The sequence below is a fragment of the Lycorma delicatula genome, chromosome 4, assembly GCF_047948215.1.
Source record: "Lycorma delicatula isolate Av1 chromosome 4, ASM4794821v1, whole genome shotgun sequence".
In the NCBI taxonomy this organism is placed as follows: domain Eukaryota; kingdom Metazoa; phylum Arthropoda; class Insecta; order Hemiptera; family Fulgoridae; genus Lycorma; species Lycorma delicatula.
Genome location: NC_134458.1, coordinates 39,933,302 through 39,951,687, shown reverse-complemented (window position 1 = coordinate 39,951,687; position 18,386 = coordinate 39,933,302). Strand labels below are relative to the sequence as shown.

Sequence of the window (18,386 nt, the reverse complement as noted above, 5' to 3'; positions counted from 1 at the left end):
AGAAAGTTTGATTATTTTGGTTTTTTTTACTTCCAAATTCTTAGCATAATATGTAAATAATATTAACAATACAACTCTGCTTTTTTAAGGGACACATGATATTATTTCTACACTTTCTTATGAAAATCCATAGTGTTCATCAAAATTTTGATTTCTCATTCAATTCACTTCTAGATCATGGTGACTGATTAATTTTAATTTTGTTATTATAGTCACTGGCTGTCTCAGTAATACAAATTTAGGTCAGTATTTTCCTTTAAACCAGGTAAATAATTTAGAAAAAATGAGTCATCATACATCTTCAATTTGTACAATAAAAATGTTTATTATCAAATAAATAAGATTCAATCATCTCAGAAAAGTTAGAATAATAAACACAAAGTGAATATCCACCAGTCCATTCCTGAAAAAATATATTTTCAAAATTTCCTGGGGCAAAGTTAACTATGCACTACAAAAAAATCCATTTTATAAATACTCGTATAGGAATCGGTGATCTATGACTGTTTGCGTACAGCAGAACCATAAATTAGAGTAGTAGTCAACAAAAAATAATGAATAAGACAAATTTTATAGGATTTGAACTGTTAAATAAATTTATCTTAGATAATATCTGGTAGAAATATATAAGTTTTTTATTTATTTTCTGTAATTATTGATTTTTAATTAAAACTTATTACACTAAACCGATTAAAACCGAATTTGGCAATCTCTATAATATATTATGCAGCTTTATTTAGTCAATGCTTTGTATTACTTTAAAATTGCTTGACTTGCTTTCAAATTATGTGAACTTTGTTCTTCAAAAGTATCTTTTAGAACTAACTAACACATTCATTACTGGTTGTTACTGATAACTCTATAAAGAAGGTACAGCAATTAATTTTGGAAGATCCTTTGTAAGAACAATTTCCATGTAATTTGAATGTAAGTAGTTTGTAACTTAACAACTTGAAAGCATTGCATTTCATTATGCTGTCAGTGACTTATTAAATATCTAGATCTGTTGTTTATGTGTAATAATGGAACAATGATTCTCTGCCAGCATATGATTCTATCCAGAGAATATTCCAATCTGCGAACACATTGTTTAATTTGGTTGTTTTACCTGGTTCTTTTGGGCAGTTATATCTTATTCAAAGATAAATGCTCAATTAATTGCTTTTTTGTGTTGGATTTTTGTTACGTAGAAAAGCAGATGAAATACTAGCTCTACCAAGGGGGTATCAGTTGAAATAAGTTTGAGAATCACTGATTCATGTGCACTATCAATGAATTATTAGATCAGAATATCTTGTTTAGTAGAATGCAAAAATAAATGGTGGATGTGAGAGATGGTGTTAAGAAAATGCCTTGTCAGGCTTCAGTTTGTTGACTTTGTCATGGTTATATATGACCACTGTCTACATAACTACTTTGCTATAACTGGTTTACACATAACCATAATAACCACACATAACTGGTCGACATAACCATTTTTCTATCTTATACACTAAAAAAATTCAACATTGTTTATAATTCATCAACAATAAATCTTAAACCCCTCTTAATCTTCAACCTGAGATGATTAGGATCTCTCTAATCTAGCCTCAGTTTAGTAATTTTTAATTTTTTAATTGCTAGCAGCTGGCTAGCAATGTTTTTGCTATGAATAAAACATTTGAATTCCTGAAAGTTCCTATCTCTTTTTAGATCTTTTCTAGTTTTTGCCCTTTCTTGTTCTTTCTTTTCTGTACCTAGCACTTTTTTTTAATCCTTCTTTTCTCATGATATATTGAGACTAGTTTACTTTCCTTTTCTAAACTGTTCTCATTAAGCTTCTGTTTTATATTCTTTTTTTTTTTCTCCGGACCGATTCTTCATTTTTCACTCTGTTTGTTCATTTAATCTTCTCCAATCTCTTCTATTCCCATATTTCAAATACCTTCAGCCTTTTTCTTTCCTTTTTCCTAGTGTTCATTTTTCACATCCTTACAAAATAACACCACTCAAAGCATAAAATTTCACCTGACATGTCTTCAAGCCTAATTCCTCTTTACTAAGCAATAATTGTTCCTTTCAGTTAAATGCTTCTTTAGCCATTGCCACTAATATTCTGGTTTTTACTCACATCCATTTTATTCTTTAGTTTTTAATATTTCCATTAGTTCATCTCATTTGATATAGTTAATTGCTTTTTCTTATTCTATAAGAATATATAAAGGAATATATTCCTTTATACTCCTTTATTTCTATAAAGGAATATATTCCTTTATACTCCTTTATTTCTATAAAGGAATATATTCCTTTATCTTTTTCTGTAGTTCTTTTTACCCCAGTTGTTTCCTTGTCCTCTTCCCTTCCTAAATCCATATTAATTTTACTGTAACCACTTTAATTTGTCTTATATACAGAATTCATAAAAGAAGTTTTGTTGTACATGAAATTAAATTATTTGACCTTTGCGGCTCATAATTGCATAAAATGCAAGATAAATTCTAATATTCAGTTGATAAGTAGCTACTGAATCTATTTAAATAAAACTTCTAATTTAATCTGTTTTTAATTTCTTAATGAAAAGTTAAATTATGAATATTTATGGAAAGTTAATAAATGTTTGTCTAAAAGCATCTATGGTGACACAGGGAAGTGTACTCATTTTTTAATGAACATTACACAGATTATACACAAAATTTTGTTACTTTGGTTTGAATAGGTGGAAAGAATGCCAATTGTGTTGCATAGAAAAAAATCACATCTGGAAAGTGATATCCATCTTCTGTTATGCAGTTTTTCAATTTGAGAGGAAAAGCTGCTGCCCCACATGCTTTCCAATGTCTCCTGAGTGACCTGCTGCATCTCTACAAATATTTGTCCTCAGTTTGTCTAATGAATAGAGTTTGTCAACTCGCTCTTTCAAATAACTTCACAGAAAGAAATCACACATACTGAGGTCAGGAGATTGAGGAGGCCAAGATGCACCCCAGAACCTGGGAATCAAATGACCAGGAAAGAATCCCTGTCGGATATTCATGGAATGTCGGATGGTGTGGACTGTAGCCCCATCTTGTTCCAAGTTCAACATCTGTAGTTCTGGCAGAAAAAAAGGTTTATCATGTGCATGTAATGATTAGAATTCCCTGTAATTGCTACATGCTTCTCTTAAAAAAAATAGGGGCCGATAATGCTGCACTTGAATATCGCATACCATATGGTTACACAGGGTGAATGCATAGACTGAAATAAATGAAATTTGTTCACGCATATTTTATAACAAAAATAATAAAGTTTGGTTTTAAATTAATTGTGTAATGTTCATTCAAAAATAAGTACACTCCGTTTTGTCACTCTGTGTATTAAATAAACAATATATTTAATTTACATAACAAAATGTTAAGAGTTGACTCATCAGTTTCCTTGTCTGAATATAAGGGAGCTGTAAGGATATAAACTGGAGAGTCACTTTTAAAATTAATTAAAATAATTTAATTTGTGATGGTGAAGCTGCCATAAATTGTTTTGATAACAATGTTAAGTGTTAGTTATTTTAGTTTTTATGAAAAAAAAAAAATTTGTTGTTAATTTAAAATATATACATATCTTAAATAAGATCCGTAGATTATATTATCTATGACAGTAAATGCAACACTGAAATTTATAGTTATTATTATTGTGATCATAATCTGACTTTTTGAGACAGTCCTAAATTTAGATGCTTGATACCATCATCCTGAATGGTGAAGCTCAAAATATCCCAAATTTAACTTTCAGGGAAAAAAAAATTTAATGTACATTTATTAATGAACTATATATTTTTTATAACAGTTTGTCTCAATCTGGTGTTAAAAAGTCTTTGCATGAAGTCATTTACTGAAAGATAAAATTAACACTACATTAACCTCAGTAGTGTATGAAGACAGGTTTATTGAAAATTGCATTGATCAAGTGGTATTTTATCCTTTTATTTTCCTGGATGCTAGTCCCTGAAATATTCCCTTTATTGTGGAAACATCATTGCACAGGAAGTAGTTTACTGTTTTGGTTGGAATGTGCCATAATTTTTTATTATTGTTAAAACAGAGTCCATTTTGACCACACAGCAGTTGTAAGCAATATTTACAAAATAAGGATGTTTTGCAAATAAAATTAATCTTTCTTTTAACCCAAAGTCAGAATTATTGTTAACTTTCATTATTTTTACATTTTTTTTTTTTTTTTTTTGCTTGCCTGATGATCAATTTCTATATCATCAGCAATGCAAATTTAAAATCATGTGTAAATTAATTTAAATAAAACTACAGAAAGACTTTGTGTAACAGGTATCATGACCAGGTCCATTGATAGTAAAGTAGGTATTATAGATATTAAGAAATATGTAAAAGAATCATTTACATACTTATTATACTTGTTTCATATCTGTATTGATTTATTATATTATTTCAGTAGTGAATTGAAATTAATTATTTGAATTTAAATTTTCTTCATATATTGAATTTCATGTTTAAAACTATTTGTTTCTTAGACTTTATTTTTGAATTTGATATTTTCTTTAGTTTAATAAATTATGAACCTTTTGAGAAAAACATCATTGAAAATGTAGAGAAAAGTAATACATTTACATAACATTAATTTATATGACATTTACATCTTAAAACATTACAGAACCGGTGAATGCTTTTTGACAATATAATTTCATTTATATTTTGGATAAATGTTCACCGCACAAAAGTGTGCGGTGAACATAATATAACAATACATTAAATGCATTTTGTACTTACCTAAAATCCATTTCTTTTGGATTTCCTGCTGTAATCTGCTGTAGGTAGATCCCTCTTTAGATTCCAACAGTAGTCGGCTAACACTTTTGGGTTCCATTTTCGCTGGTATCGTGTTTCCATTGTAGATATCTCCTTGTGAAAGCATTCTCCATGTTCACCACTGATAGTGCTGAGATTTTTAGGGAAAAAATCCAAATGGTAATGTAAGAAATGGATTTTGATGTTATACCCAAGTCCTTTGTAGTTTTAAAGGGTTTCACACACAAATTTTCTGCAGTTACTGGCCTTATGGTTTCAAAGGAGGTTGTTTACCACATTTTGAAATAATTTTCATGCAATATATGCTGCATGCTTAAGCATTTCCTAGCTTAATGTGTAATGATGGAAGATAAACTTTTTCTGGTTTTACTAATGCCTGACTAACAATATCCTCCTCTCCTACAATCAGTACCTCTCTCTTTGGCCACTGCTATTTTATGTAATGGTTTTCCTATCCCTGCTGTCCCACTCACACAAAATGCAACAGAACTTAGTTTATCCAAGTTGCAGTCCAAGTAATAGCGCTATTACTTTAAGATCTCCATAAATATTTTTGATACTGAATCCTATTCAATACAATTTTCATACTTTCATAAGATTCCTTCATGTGAACAGCATATGCTAATAGTATTGATGAGTATTTATTTTCAGTCTGAAGTAGAACAGCTTTCAAACTAAGCTTTGACGAGTCAATAAAAAATCATCGTCAGGATGGTGCATATGTCCCAAAGCTTCTAGTAAAGAGTCCACATCATTACAGTATACTAAGTTTACATACTGAGAGAAGAAATGTTCAAATTCTGACTGTCTGGTCACAGAAAGCCCTTATCTTAGTGTTTGGTTGAAAATGATGCCATCCTTTCAGTCTTAATGCCAGTATTTCTGCTTGATTCTTTGATAGATTTAGATCATGAACCAGATCACTTAATTCTGACTGATTAATTAAATGGGGTTCAGTGTATCTAATTTATAAAAAGTTTGGATCTCTCTCTTTATCGCCTGGTAAGGCAGTACAAGATTCAACATTTTAATCTTCATCTAACTTCCATGTTTCTGGTGGTACTAAAATTGGAAGCTCTTGGCTATCTGGAACTGGCCACACGACAGAGAGAATATCAGGGTATTTAACAATACATTTGGTTTTAGCTGTTAGCCCAGTTATCTTTATTACACAAAAATAACAGTCTGTCCTTCAGTTCTCTCCAAACCATTGAAATTGCAAATTGCATGTAACGAAATCCATTTAGCCAACCAGTCAACAATATTACACAAAAAGCACAGCAAATTTGAGGAGTCCATGATTCATCCTGATCACCTAATTTATATCCAAAGTACAGTTCATATAACTTTTTTATCAGTGGAGTTATATTTATTTTCTTAGACTTCAACATTACCTCACCACAGATATAGCAGAAATTGTTTTGATGATTATTGCCACTGTGAGCCATTGTTAATACATTACAATAACTAATATTGTTTAAAAAGAAATACTTTATAAACATACTAATTTAATAAATATACACTCACTTTACTGAACAACATATACCTGCAAATACGAAAGCCAGCTACAAAACAGAATGTTACACATATGAGAACTTGCACTTGAATGAGAATTAAAAATATTTCTCTATTCTGCACGACAGTTTATAAGTAAATGTAATAACAACAAAAATAACTAATGAGTGAATGATATGTTTATAGTAAGATGAAAATAGGAAAGATGAGTCACATGCTTGTTTATTTTAATTAGTGTAAATAATAAACGTGTTGACTAATGTCTAAAAAATCAATGTGACAACAGTTACGGGACTGTAATAAATAAACAAAAGCTATTTAGTCGATAAATAATATAATAAAGTATGTTCACAAAGTGCTATGCTTATGGAGTTCATGTGTGATACTACTTGAAAATAAGAATGGTAGTTACAACAAAAAAAACTAAGCCTGATAGAAGAATTCTGATTTCATATTTGAAATCACCATGAAAACTACTATAAGAATCAGTTATTTACTTTTATTTTAAAAAATCATTGTTGGATCAGTATAATTAAGGAATCTTCAATTTCCTGGGCTATAATTTTAAAAAAACATTTTCACAAATCTGAAAAAATTAGCATCATTTAAAGATGATTACAAATTTTGCCTCTATGAAAATTTAATTTATTACTCTGTGTGATTTAATCTAACTTCTTTTTTATATTATAGTCAAAAAATGTTGCATGATATATATGTTAAAGTTACTTATTACGTTATTCCAAGATATTTATGAAATCAGTTCTAAAGCCTTTTCATTTACCAATCCACTTTTATTGTAAAAATATATGTAACAATGCTTATCACAAATGATGATAAAAATCATAATTACAATTAATATAATATAACTATCAGATATTGATTGTTATTTAATATATTTTATGCCAGCAAAGAGATCAGACTTTATTTATTTTAAAACTGCTGGATCAAATGAATGCATAGCAAATCTTAATATATTTTTATATCTATGAGCAGAGAATTAAATAAGTGCACCTCCTTAGAGTAGTGATATTTTTAAAACAGCAAAGCTGTTGTGACTTCAGCTCTTACATTTTCTCTCTTCTAGTGTTTAATTGATGAAATTCACATAATGTTAACTGAACCCAATCCGAACAACACCAAAATGAAGACAGGTCAAAGCCAAAATGAATACATCTCTGAATACTTACGTTGTGAAATTTTTAAAACTAATTTCTACAAGTAACCTGATACTCATTTCTGTGCAATTAAAAGTTCCTTTAGATGATCATCTGCAATACATCTTCTAACCTACCGGGTTGGTCTAGCGGTGAACTTATCATCACAAAACAGATGATTTCTAAGTAAAGAGTTCTAAGGTTCAAATCCTAGTAAAGGCAGTTACTTTTACACGGATTTGAATACTAAATCATGGATACCGGTGTTCTTTGGTGGTTGGGTTACAATTAACCACACATCTCAGGAATGGTCGACCTGAGACTGTACAAGACTACACTTCATTTACATTTATACATATCATCCTCAGAAGTAATTCGGTGATTCCGGAGGCTAAGCAGAAAAAAAGACATTACATTCTTTGCTTTCTAATCCACAGCACAATTGGGACTTTGTGGCAAAGAGATCAGATTTCTCAAAGCACTTGCCTTAGATAATATCCTATCCTCTTATTTGTTATATTTTGTAAATAGCTTATACACTATCCTTTCACATAATAATAATATTAATTGTAAAGAATTTTTTAAATTTGATTGTGGTATTAATTTTTTTATATACAAATATTTAAATATAAGAAAAATACTTTTACTTACTCTTACCTGACAGTGTAAAACATGTTAGATTTTTCTACATTAATATCATTTATGAGTGACTGATTATTACAAACAGATTTAGTAGTAAAATATAAGTATAAAATATGAAAAGTAATAATAAATACTAAATACTTAATAATGAATAAATGTTTTTATACTTTATGACAGTGTTGAAATTATTGTTTAAGAAGAGATGAGTTGAATAAATAGCCATTTTAATAACATCTATTATATCGTAATTTTAAACACATTTTCTGAAAAAGGAAGGGAAATAATTTTAGAACACATTTTACTGGTGAAAATAAAGAAAATATTTAATAAAAACATAGTCCAGAAATGGTTTATTTTCAAGTTACGACTAGTGAAAATTTCTTCTTAATTTCTGCTCTAACTGTGATCTATGGAACAAAATTGGTTGTGTATAAATTTTATGGTCTGAAATTTAAAAGAAACTGCATTCCAAATCTGTATCTTCAGTTGTTTGTGAGAAAATTGTTTAGGCAAGCTGATTAGAGACCACCTGATGAATTTCATCCAATAATACTGATATTGAAATCTGTTACTTTAAATGTTTCTAGTGAAAAGCGTAACTAATTAAAATTTATTTTTATTCTTTTCAATTTAAGATGTATAAATCCTGTATCCTTATTTTTATTTAATTCCTATATCCTATCAACTACACCTGCCTGAAGTTCATATTTATATAGTTTAATTGAGAAACACAACACTAACTCCATCTTTATCTTTTAATGTCTATAAAAACGATGTTTGGTCAATAAGGTTACTTTGTAGCACTACTCTTTCCCCCCTTGTCTTATATTTTCACATACCTTTATACCATTAGAAAGCTGTATGATCCATTTTTTAAGTTCTGTTAATCATTTTTTCATATTAATGTAGTTTATGTACTCTTTTGCACCATTATTTGTACAGTTTTTTATACCATGATATCCTGCACATAATCCATAGCATTGAATTTGGTGTACTTTCTCCTATCATTACTATAGCCCTAACACTTAATTCTATATCTTAGATACCCATCGTAGAGCTGTCTCCTCATCAATGGCATTACACATTTGAGGTTTCATCCAATGACTTAAGATCACATTTTTTTATGTATGTATGATTTTTTGTGTGTATGTATGTATAATTTGTCTTTATTAATTTCATTCTTTAATGTAGACTGGAATAAAATGTTCAGCATTTTAAAAAAATTAGGGTTCAAATACAGAGATAGAAGAACAATTGCTAACATGTACAGGAACCAAACAGCAACAGTAATAATTGAAGAACATAAGAAAGAAGCCGTAATAAGAAAGGGAGTCCGACAAGGATGTTCCCTATCTCCGTTACTTTTTAACCTTTATATGGAACTAGCAGTTAATGATGTTAAAGAACAATTTAGATTCGGAGCAACAGTACAAGGTGAAAAGATAAAGGTGCTACGATTTGCTGAATATTAGTAATTCTAGCCGAGAGTAAAAAGGATTTAGAAGAAACAATGAACAGCATAGATGAAGTCCTACGCAAGAACTATCGCATGAAAATAAACAAGAACAAAACAAAAGTAATGAAATGTAGTAGAAATAACAAAGATGGACCAATGAATGTGAAAATAGGAGGAGAAAAGATTATGGAGGTAGAAGAATTTTGTTATTTGGGAAGTAGAATTACTAAAGATGGACGAAGCAGGAGCGATATAAAATGCTGAATAGCACAAGCGAAACGAGCCTTCAATCAGAAATATAATTTGTTTATATCAAAAATTAATTTAAATGTCAGGAAAAAATTTTTGAAAGTATATGTTTGGAGTGTCGCTTTTTATTGAAGTGAAGCTTGGACAATCGGAGTATCTGAGAAGAAAAGATTAGAAGCTTTTGAAATGTGGTGCTATAGGAGAATGTTAAAAATCAGATGGGTGGATAAAGTGACAAATGAAGAGGTATTGCGGCAAATAGATGAAGAAAGAAGCATTTGGAAAAATATAGTTAAAAGAAGAGACAGACTTATAGGCCACATACTAAGGCATCCTGGAATAGTTGCTTTAATATTGGAAGGACAGGTAGAAGGAAAAAATTGTGTAGGCAGGCCACGTTTGGAATATGTAAAACAAATTGTTAGGGATGTAGGATGTAGGGGGTATACTGAAATGAAACGACTAGCACTAGATAGGGAATCTTGGAGAGCTGCATCAAACCAGTCAAATGACTGAAGACAAAAAAAAAAAATTTCATTCTATAACATAAATCTTTTTATCGATTATGAATATTCATTTGATTCTTTAATAATATACATCAGTGGTTCTTTTAAATCTAACTTTTTAATTTCAATATCTGTGTAAATATTTTCTTCTGATACTATTTACTGCCTTTTAATCATTGTCATTTCTAAACTTTAGCTTTCTCACACTTGTAAGTGGAATTTTCACTGAATTCAGCAATTCCTTAGGTATATAAAACTTTGATCATTTTTTTCAATAGAGATTTAACATAACTTATTAGCACCTCCATATCTTTCTATTTAGCAATTTAAAAAAAAACTACTGATCTCTCTCCCAATCACTCAGTTCTGTGCTATGATGTCTTAGTTCATAATTTACCTTTTTTATATATATTCATTTGGTACCTAAAGTACAATAAGTCTTTTTCCTCTGCACAGTCTTTATATTTTTCTCCAATGAGAATCTTACGCATTTAATTCTGTTTTCAGATCATGAAGTTTTATTATGTTTCAAAACAAAATAAGTAAATGAAAATCAAACTATTATCACATATTACAAGTAGATAACATAAAAGTATTTTTATATTTAATGAATTAAAACTTAACCTATTTCATTATTACTTTATAATTATTATTATTAAAAATGGATTTTTATACATAATATGTTGTGTCTAATATCATTCATCGACTGATGTTAAGGGAAATAAATAAATTTACCAGTATCTGTCTTCATTATTGTCTGGTGTTTAATAAAGTTTTCTTAGTTATTGCTTTATAAATAGAAATGGAAGTGTTTGTTTTTGAAATTCATCTACTATTTTTGTTAGTTACTACATTTATTTGCAATATAGAAAGGCAAATCAAATCACTCAAAACAGCTGAGATGAATGTCAGCAGAATATTTAGAGTAGTACTTCAACAATATTTTTTCAACTCATCATCTATTGTCATAAAACAGTAATTATTTTTTGCCATCAAATGATGTAGGTCTGCTTGATCTCTTGATCTAATATTGCACTAATTAGATATTTTCATCTTATCTAGTACTGTGGCACATTTATTTAATAATTTTTCAATTATGACATACTTCTCTTGAGTGTGTGCATGTGTATGTAAGTATTCATACATTTCTCTCCCTATCTCTCTCTCTCTCTCTCTCTCTCTCTCTCTCTCTCTCTCTCTCTCTCTCTCTCTCTCTCTCTCTCTCTCTCTCTCTCTCTCTCTCTCTCTCTCTGTGTGTGTGTGTGTGTGTGTGTGTGTGTGTGTGTGTGTGTGTGTGTGTGTGTGTGTGTGTGTGTGTGTTCATGTATGAGAACATGAGTTTTATGTCTAGAGTATCTTTTAAATAAATTTACATGCAAGTAAAAGTTGTATGTGTATGATTAAAATTACCTAGTTGTAATGTTTACCTTACTGAATATATGTTACACTCAGAGAATATAATAATCACATAATGTAAAGTACATTATTCTAATTTGTGAGTAAATAGCAGTTGATTTGTCTCACCATGGCATTAGATTTTCATGTAATTATACCATGTATCATATATAATGACATCATAACTTGTCATAATTATTTTCACTGGTTAGGACTGCATGACCATGTTTTTTGCAGAGGACTGTAGAGTTCTGGAGACACTTTTCATCAAAATTTCTGAGAATTTAGAAAGATTTGGCCACGGGTGGAAACAAGCAGATCCACCAGGCAAGTGAGAAATTGTTTGAGCATTTGAGATTTGAGCCCCTTACCAAGCATGAAGTTTGTTTTGTTTTTAATTAATTTTGCACAATAAATATGTCAAAATATCTCACTTTTGTCAGGTTTTTATCGATTTAAAAAAATATATAATTATTGAAAAAGTATTTAATAATTTTTATTTTATTTAAAGTTTTAAAATATCCTTCAGTTTTGTGTGGAAATAGTTTATATCCTTGATTATTTTTTAGCATTTTTTTTAGAAAAAATGTCTGTTTTAAATTTTCTTCTGTATTTTTCTACTTTTTTCTTCTAATAATTTTTCTTATTTATTTCCATAGTAGGCATTAAAATATAAGAAGTAGTGTCATTTTACTTAACAAAGTAGATAGAAGTAGTGTATTATAAAATTTCTCCTAAAATTATATATATTTGTGTGTGTGCGGTAAGGTGGGTGGATGGTACATGTACGTAACATACAAGCAGTGTATACATTTAAATGCTTATGTGCGTGCTCATATGATAGTCCAGCCAAACAGTTGCATGAGTTGAAATTCTTTACTGAAATGCTCCTTAACCATCTTATAGAAGTACTCTTAATGTGAAGTGTGATGAATGTGTTCAGTAAACAGTGCCTCTAATGCATTAACCAATTAGGACTACATATGATGTACATATTAATATTAATAATTTAAATTTTTATTTTCATTTATTGGAACTGGCTTTCACTTATAGTACAAATTTCTGTATAAAAAAACATGTATATCATTTAATTTGGTCTGCCATTCAAATGTTCATTTCATTTATACTTTTATATGTATATATATTATACTTTTATATATATATATATATAAAAGTATAAATGAAATACCCAAAAATTTTCACATTTTCATTGTGTGTGACTGTGATGTATGTACACACATAAGGTATGTCCAGGAGGTTCTGGCTAAACTTTGCAAGCATATTCCTCTGATTAAAATAATGAAAAGTTGTAAATGATTTGTTTTTGAGTAGCAAGATGCTAGTTTTTGTTCATTAGGCTAACAAGGCTGAAATTAAATTTTTGATTTAAGGTGGCTATTTTGCTGTAATTTCTGCTCTAACAGTAAAATGATGCTATACTGAAATTTTGGGACACAAATTATATTAAAAAATTTGTGTTTTTATATGTTTTTTGGCCTGAAAAACTGTATCTCCAGTAATTTACAAAAAGATTGTCGTAAAGCTGAAAAAAATTGGAGTAAAAAGGCATTCTTTTTTAGGTTTGACATAAATTTGCTTGGTTAAATTGCCAATAAACATAAAAAACTTTATAATAGAATTTAAGTGTAAGAAAAGGGATGTAAATAAAGACAAATTAAAAAGAATAAAATTTTAAGAATATCATTTCTTTAAAACAAAACGGACCAAAAAGCGGTAGAAAAATGTAAAGCAAATCAGTATCGCAGAAAAAATAAGTTACAGTAGAAATAGAATTAACTGAAAAAGAATTAATATTTTAAAACAATAACCTATAACAAACTTAAAGAAACATTGTTCAAAATGTCTTCCTGTCACTGTTTACTCAATCTGCTATTTTTTGGGTGGCCTCCCAATTGTATCAGGTTTATTTTATACAACTTTACAGTATATCAAAATTACTCTTTTCTTTTATTAGAAAATCTTTCTTGATATTCATGCTTTACAGCTAGCGCACTTATGTTATGTTATTCACAAACAAAAATTCATTAAAAAGTTTTAAATACATTATACTGTAATATGCGTGCATTGTATTTTTCTCATCTCTGAAAAAGATTGAGAATTCTTACAAAATTACTGAAAATATAAAACTGTCGACTTTTAATTGGCTCTTAATCATGCTGGTCAATAAAATAAACAATTTTCCAAATAGTAATTTGAATTTTGAAATTTAATTTTGATTTTGAGTTTCGTAATTTTTTTCTTGTTACAATTAAAATTTAAGATCTGTATTAATCTAGTCTTCAATTTACTTTTTTTCTTTCATTTTATTTGTTTTGAGCAGTTAATCTTGATTCAACAGTTTTTCTTAGATTTTAAAATTTTTGTTTCAGTTTAAAATTATAACATTTTCTTAAACTAAAAGTCGCATTCTTAAATTTTTCTTCATTTAATTTAACTCATATCAATTTAATTTTTATTTTATTGGCAATTTGCCAAAGTAAATTTACAGTGAACCTAAAAAGGTATGTTTTTCATTCTTTATTTTTGGTTTTGCAATAATCTTCTCAGAAATTACTGGAGATACAGTTCTTGGACCCATTAAAAAAGATTTTTAGATGTAAGACACCAATTTTGCCACATGATTTGAGCAAAAAGAAAATGAAAACAAAATGTATTTTAAGATTTTCACAAAATTAATTTAAAAAATGAAAACAAATCATTCCCAGACTTATAATTATTATAAGCACTTTTCATTATTTTAATAAGATTAATATGGCTACAAAGTTTAGCAGAAATCTCCTCAATTTGCCTTGTTTATATACACACACACACACACACACACACACACACACACACACACACACACGTACACGCGCGCGCGCGTGTTATTAAAAATTATGTATGATTTGTTTAAAAAAAACTATTATGAGAAAACAGAGATCTCAGAAATTACTCATTGGAGACAAAAGGGAAAAGTAGGATATATTAAAATGTTTGATTAAAATAAATTAATATATTCTGCTAATTGTAATTTGTTAAAATATCAATTTATAAATATAATCCCGTTTAATCCCCTAAGAAAAAAGCAGTTGAATTCATACATTTTGTATTGTTCTTTACAAAACGATTCATTGTTGATTATAACTTGGACAGAAAGATTTGATTAGTTATAATTTCATTTAATTGAAAGCTGGCTGCTTTAAATAAAAATAAAAAAAAAATGTATATAATCAACTTTTTAATTATTTGTTTTTAAGTAATATTAACATAATATCACGATAAATATAGTAAAACTCTATGAATGTTTATAGTATAATAAGATTAATTTTGTATTACTATGAATGATATTCAGTTAAATACTCTTCTATAAATTTTATTAACCATATTTTATCTACTACCGTATTTGATTGAATCTAAGCCGCACTTTCTTTTCTCTTTTAAAGATCCAAAAAATTGGGTGCGGATTAGGTTCGAATTTTTTTTTTAATTTCGAAAAATGTTTGTTAAAGTTTTTTAAAAATCCTTTACTCGTTTATTTTCCATTTCGTTGAGTATTGTACGAGATTACGATTTAAGATTAACGTTAAAAAAAAATTAACGATTGAAGATAAAAATATCCTCCCTCAAGAGTTAATAATTTTTTTTTTCATTGAACATCGGTTGTTTCAACTTTTTTTTTAGTCGGGTAGTTTTCAAAATTTTGTTGGGATCATTAGCGTAAGGAAGGGATATCAATGAGTCTTTTCACTTTGTTTAGAGGTTAACTACCCTTTATATTTTAATAATGACCTCGAAAATATTGTCTGCGATAAACTTCAGTAGTTATTTAGTCTGTCTTATAACTCGGTTGTATGTATTTACTTATTTCAATATCTTTATATTTGATTTTTTCAAGTTGCACTTTTTTATCGTCCATATTTTTGTGAACGTTACACAGTATCGGTGTATCGAACAGCATCGATGTGCAAGCAACGGTATCAAGAAGAGTTGGAGAATTACAGAAAGTTCAACATCGAAGAAACACATGTTCTTCGAAGGCGTAAACAACGTGATTTGATTTTTACTCGCAAATTTACAACAAAGGGTTTCGCAGGAACAAAAATAGGAAAAGTTGCCTCAGTAGATGACGATGTTCCTGGATTTATAAAAGATGTCGATACAAATGTTATAATTTAATGCAAGAGAAACTATTGGTAAATTTAAATTGAAAATTTCAATGCATCAGGAGGCCGGTGCAGAAAATTTATGAAAAGGGAGGGATTTTCTCTTAGACTGAGAACTTTAATCTGCCAGAAACTTGCTGCGGATTTTGAAGATAAGCTCGTCCAGTTTCAACGACATATCGTTCGACTTGGTGCAAAACACATATGAATTTAAGAATATCAAGAATATCGGAAATGCGGATGAACCTCCCTTGATTTTGACATATCGCGTAATTATAAGTGACTTCAAAGGGTGAAAATCAAGTTAAAATACAGGATACAAAAACAAGTACAAGTTAGTACAGGATGCGAAAAATAACGCGTCACTGAAATTCTTTGTTTTACGGAATACAAATTCTTTGTATTACAGAAATTACCGCCATTCTTAATATTAAATAAGAAAGCGATGACAAAAAACGAGAAATTTTTAATGATGTGATGCTGCGTGTCCCCAAGAACGGTCGGATGACTCCCGAAATTATGGAAGACCGGATAAATGCCGTGTGGTAAAGAAGACCAGGAACTCTCCAAAAACTTAAAAACATGCTTGTAACGAATGCATTTAAACGACATTTAACAGATTCAGTGAAAAAATAAATTAAAAAAATAAAATAGTGACTGTGATAATCTCGGGCGGTATGACCAACCGACTCCAGCCACGCGATGTATGTATTATGATCTTCAAAGACCAAGAAAGTAAAGAATACGAAAAACCGGTTACATTCAGCAAACCATCCTCTAACTGCTTCCTGAAAAATAGAAAAGACAATTTCTTCGACAATAGCGGGACAGATTTGTATCCCCTGGAATAAAATCCCGATTGAAATAATATCTCGCCCCCTTAAAAAATGCAGCATTTTAAATGCCATGGTTGGAACAGAAGACGTAATATGGAATAATGATGACGTTGCACCACTTCCTGAGCAGTAATAGCAGTGATAGTGAAAGTGGTGTTTATCGGATTGTAATTAATATTTATTCAATTTAAATTATCTACATGAAATTATTTTATGCATCGCTACGTTTTATTATTCAATTAAAATTTTATTGTTAGTAATTACTTTATTAAATTATCAACTTTTTTATACTATCCTTTGAAGTAATTCCTTCTATTTTACTTATTTATTATTTTTTTGTTAACTATTTTTTTCATAAAAATCGTTTGAAAATTTATGCGGCTTAGATTCCAGCAAATATGGTAATCTAACAATTCTGTAATGCAATGTATGTTTTGATGTAGACCGTTAATATTTCTCCAACATCGATTTTTTTCTACTAGCATCAATATTTTGTTTTTGTTTTTATTTTTTGACAACTTTTACCTCCCCAAGAACAGTGATTTTTCATAATGATAATCTTTTTGTCGAGACAAGATTTTCACGGATCGAGATGGTACTGCAGTCAGCTTTCACATTCAGATGCCACTGATATAAATCAGTGTTTGCTATTTATATTGGGCTTAGTATTAGTGTGTTTATTCTTGCTACAAATTTCATATATCGTTTGTGTTTAATTTTAATAGTTTGTCATTCAGAAGTGTTTTATAATATACTTCCAAGAAATCTGTACTACATATTTTGTGAAGTAAATATTTCGTAAAATTTAGTAATTACATAAGTTTGAAAGTAGTTACATTACTCTGCGTTTTATCTACACTCAACATTTTTATCGTTAGAATAATTTTAATAGTATTAGGTTTCTACGTGTGTTTATAACGTGTTATCCTTAAAATTAGTATCTTTTTCCATTCGGTAGGTTAGTAGGACTTTTAAAAGGATTTAAAAAACCTTTTTGAAAAATAAAAAAATAAATATGTTCGTTAAAATAATAAATCTAATTAATTTATATAGATTATTAAATTTTTGCCAAAGTTACCAGAAATCTCAAGACGGTTAACCGATGCCGGTTCGATCTGTTCGTTTATTCGATGCGTGTATTACCAACAACAGTACTAAAGGAAAGAACAAGTTGTATATTTCAAAGACCGACTCGATTGTACACATGCGATTTAAATAAAGCCTTACAGATCGAAACGGTTTTAAAACTAATTTTAAGTAACACACCGCAGTAGTTTCGTGTACAAGAAAGGGCTTTATTATTCTTCCACTCGCATCAACAAATTACTGACGTGTCCAAAAGGTCTTCCTACAGATTTATTTTAAATTAAATCAAACGATTCTTTTTCATTGAGCCGCTGTTATTTTGTCGATGAACTTTTTAATGACACCGATTTTATAAAATCTGAAATTTTGCTTCTTCATATTTAATTTGTACAAATAATATGCGCACAAATGAGTCCTGTTAATACCTACTAATTGTTATTTATTTTATAGCGATTGTAGTAACTTCACACGATTTCTTCGCTGTCATTTCGTATAATGTTTATTATTTTTGCGCGTTATTATGGACTTAAACGGCTTCTGCTTTTTTATAATTAATTTTCTATTCTGTGATATCGCTCTAATCACGGT

General features: G+C 29.1%; 1 protein-coding gene across 3 annotated transcripts in view; it reads left to right on the top strand.

Annotated features, from left to right (window-relative positions):
• The window catches only part of sff (BRSK family serine/threonine-protein kinase sugar-free frosting), a 276,362-nt gene that overhangs the window by 230,080 nt on the left and 27,896 nt on the right, over positions 1–18,386 (top strand). For 2 of the 3 annotated variants that reach the window (XM_075362768.1, XM_075362771.1), the window contains exon 13: positions 11,951–12,040. The exons of the other annotated variant lie outside the window; for it this stretch is intronic. In XM_075362768.1, the coding sequence (XP_075218883.1) occupies positions 11,951–12,040 (90 nt within the window). The remainder of the gene's footprint in view (positions 1–11,950; positions 12,041–18,386) is intronic. 3 annotated transcript variants of the gene reach the window in all.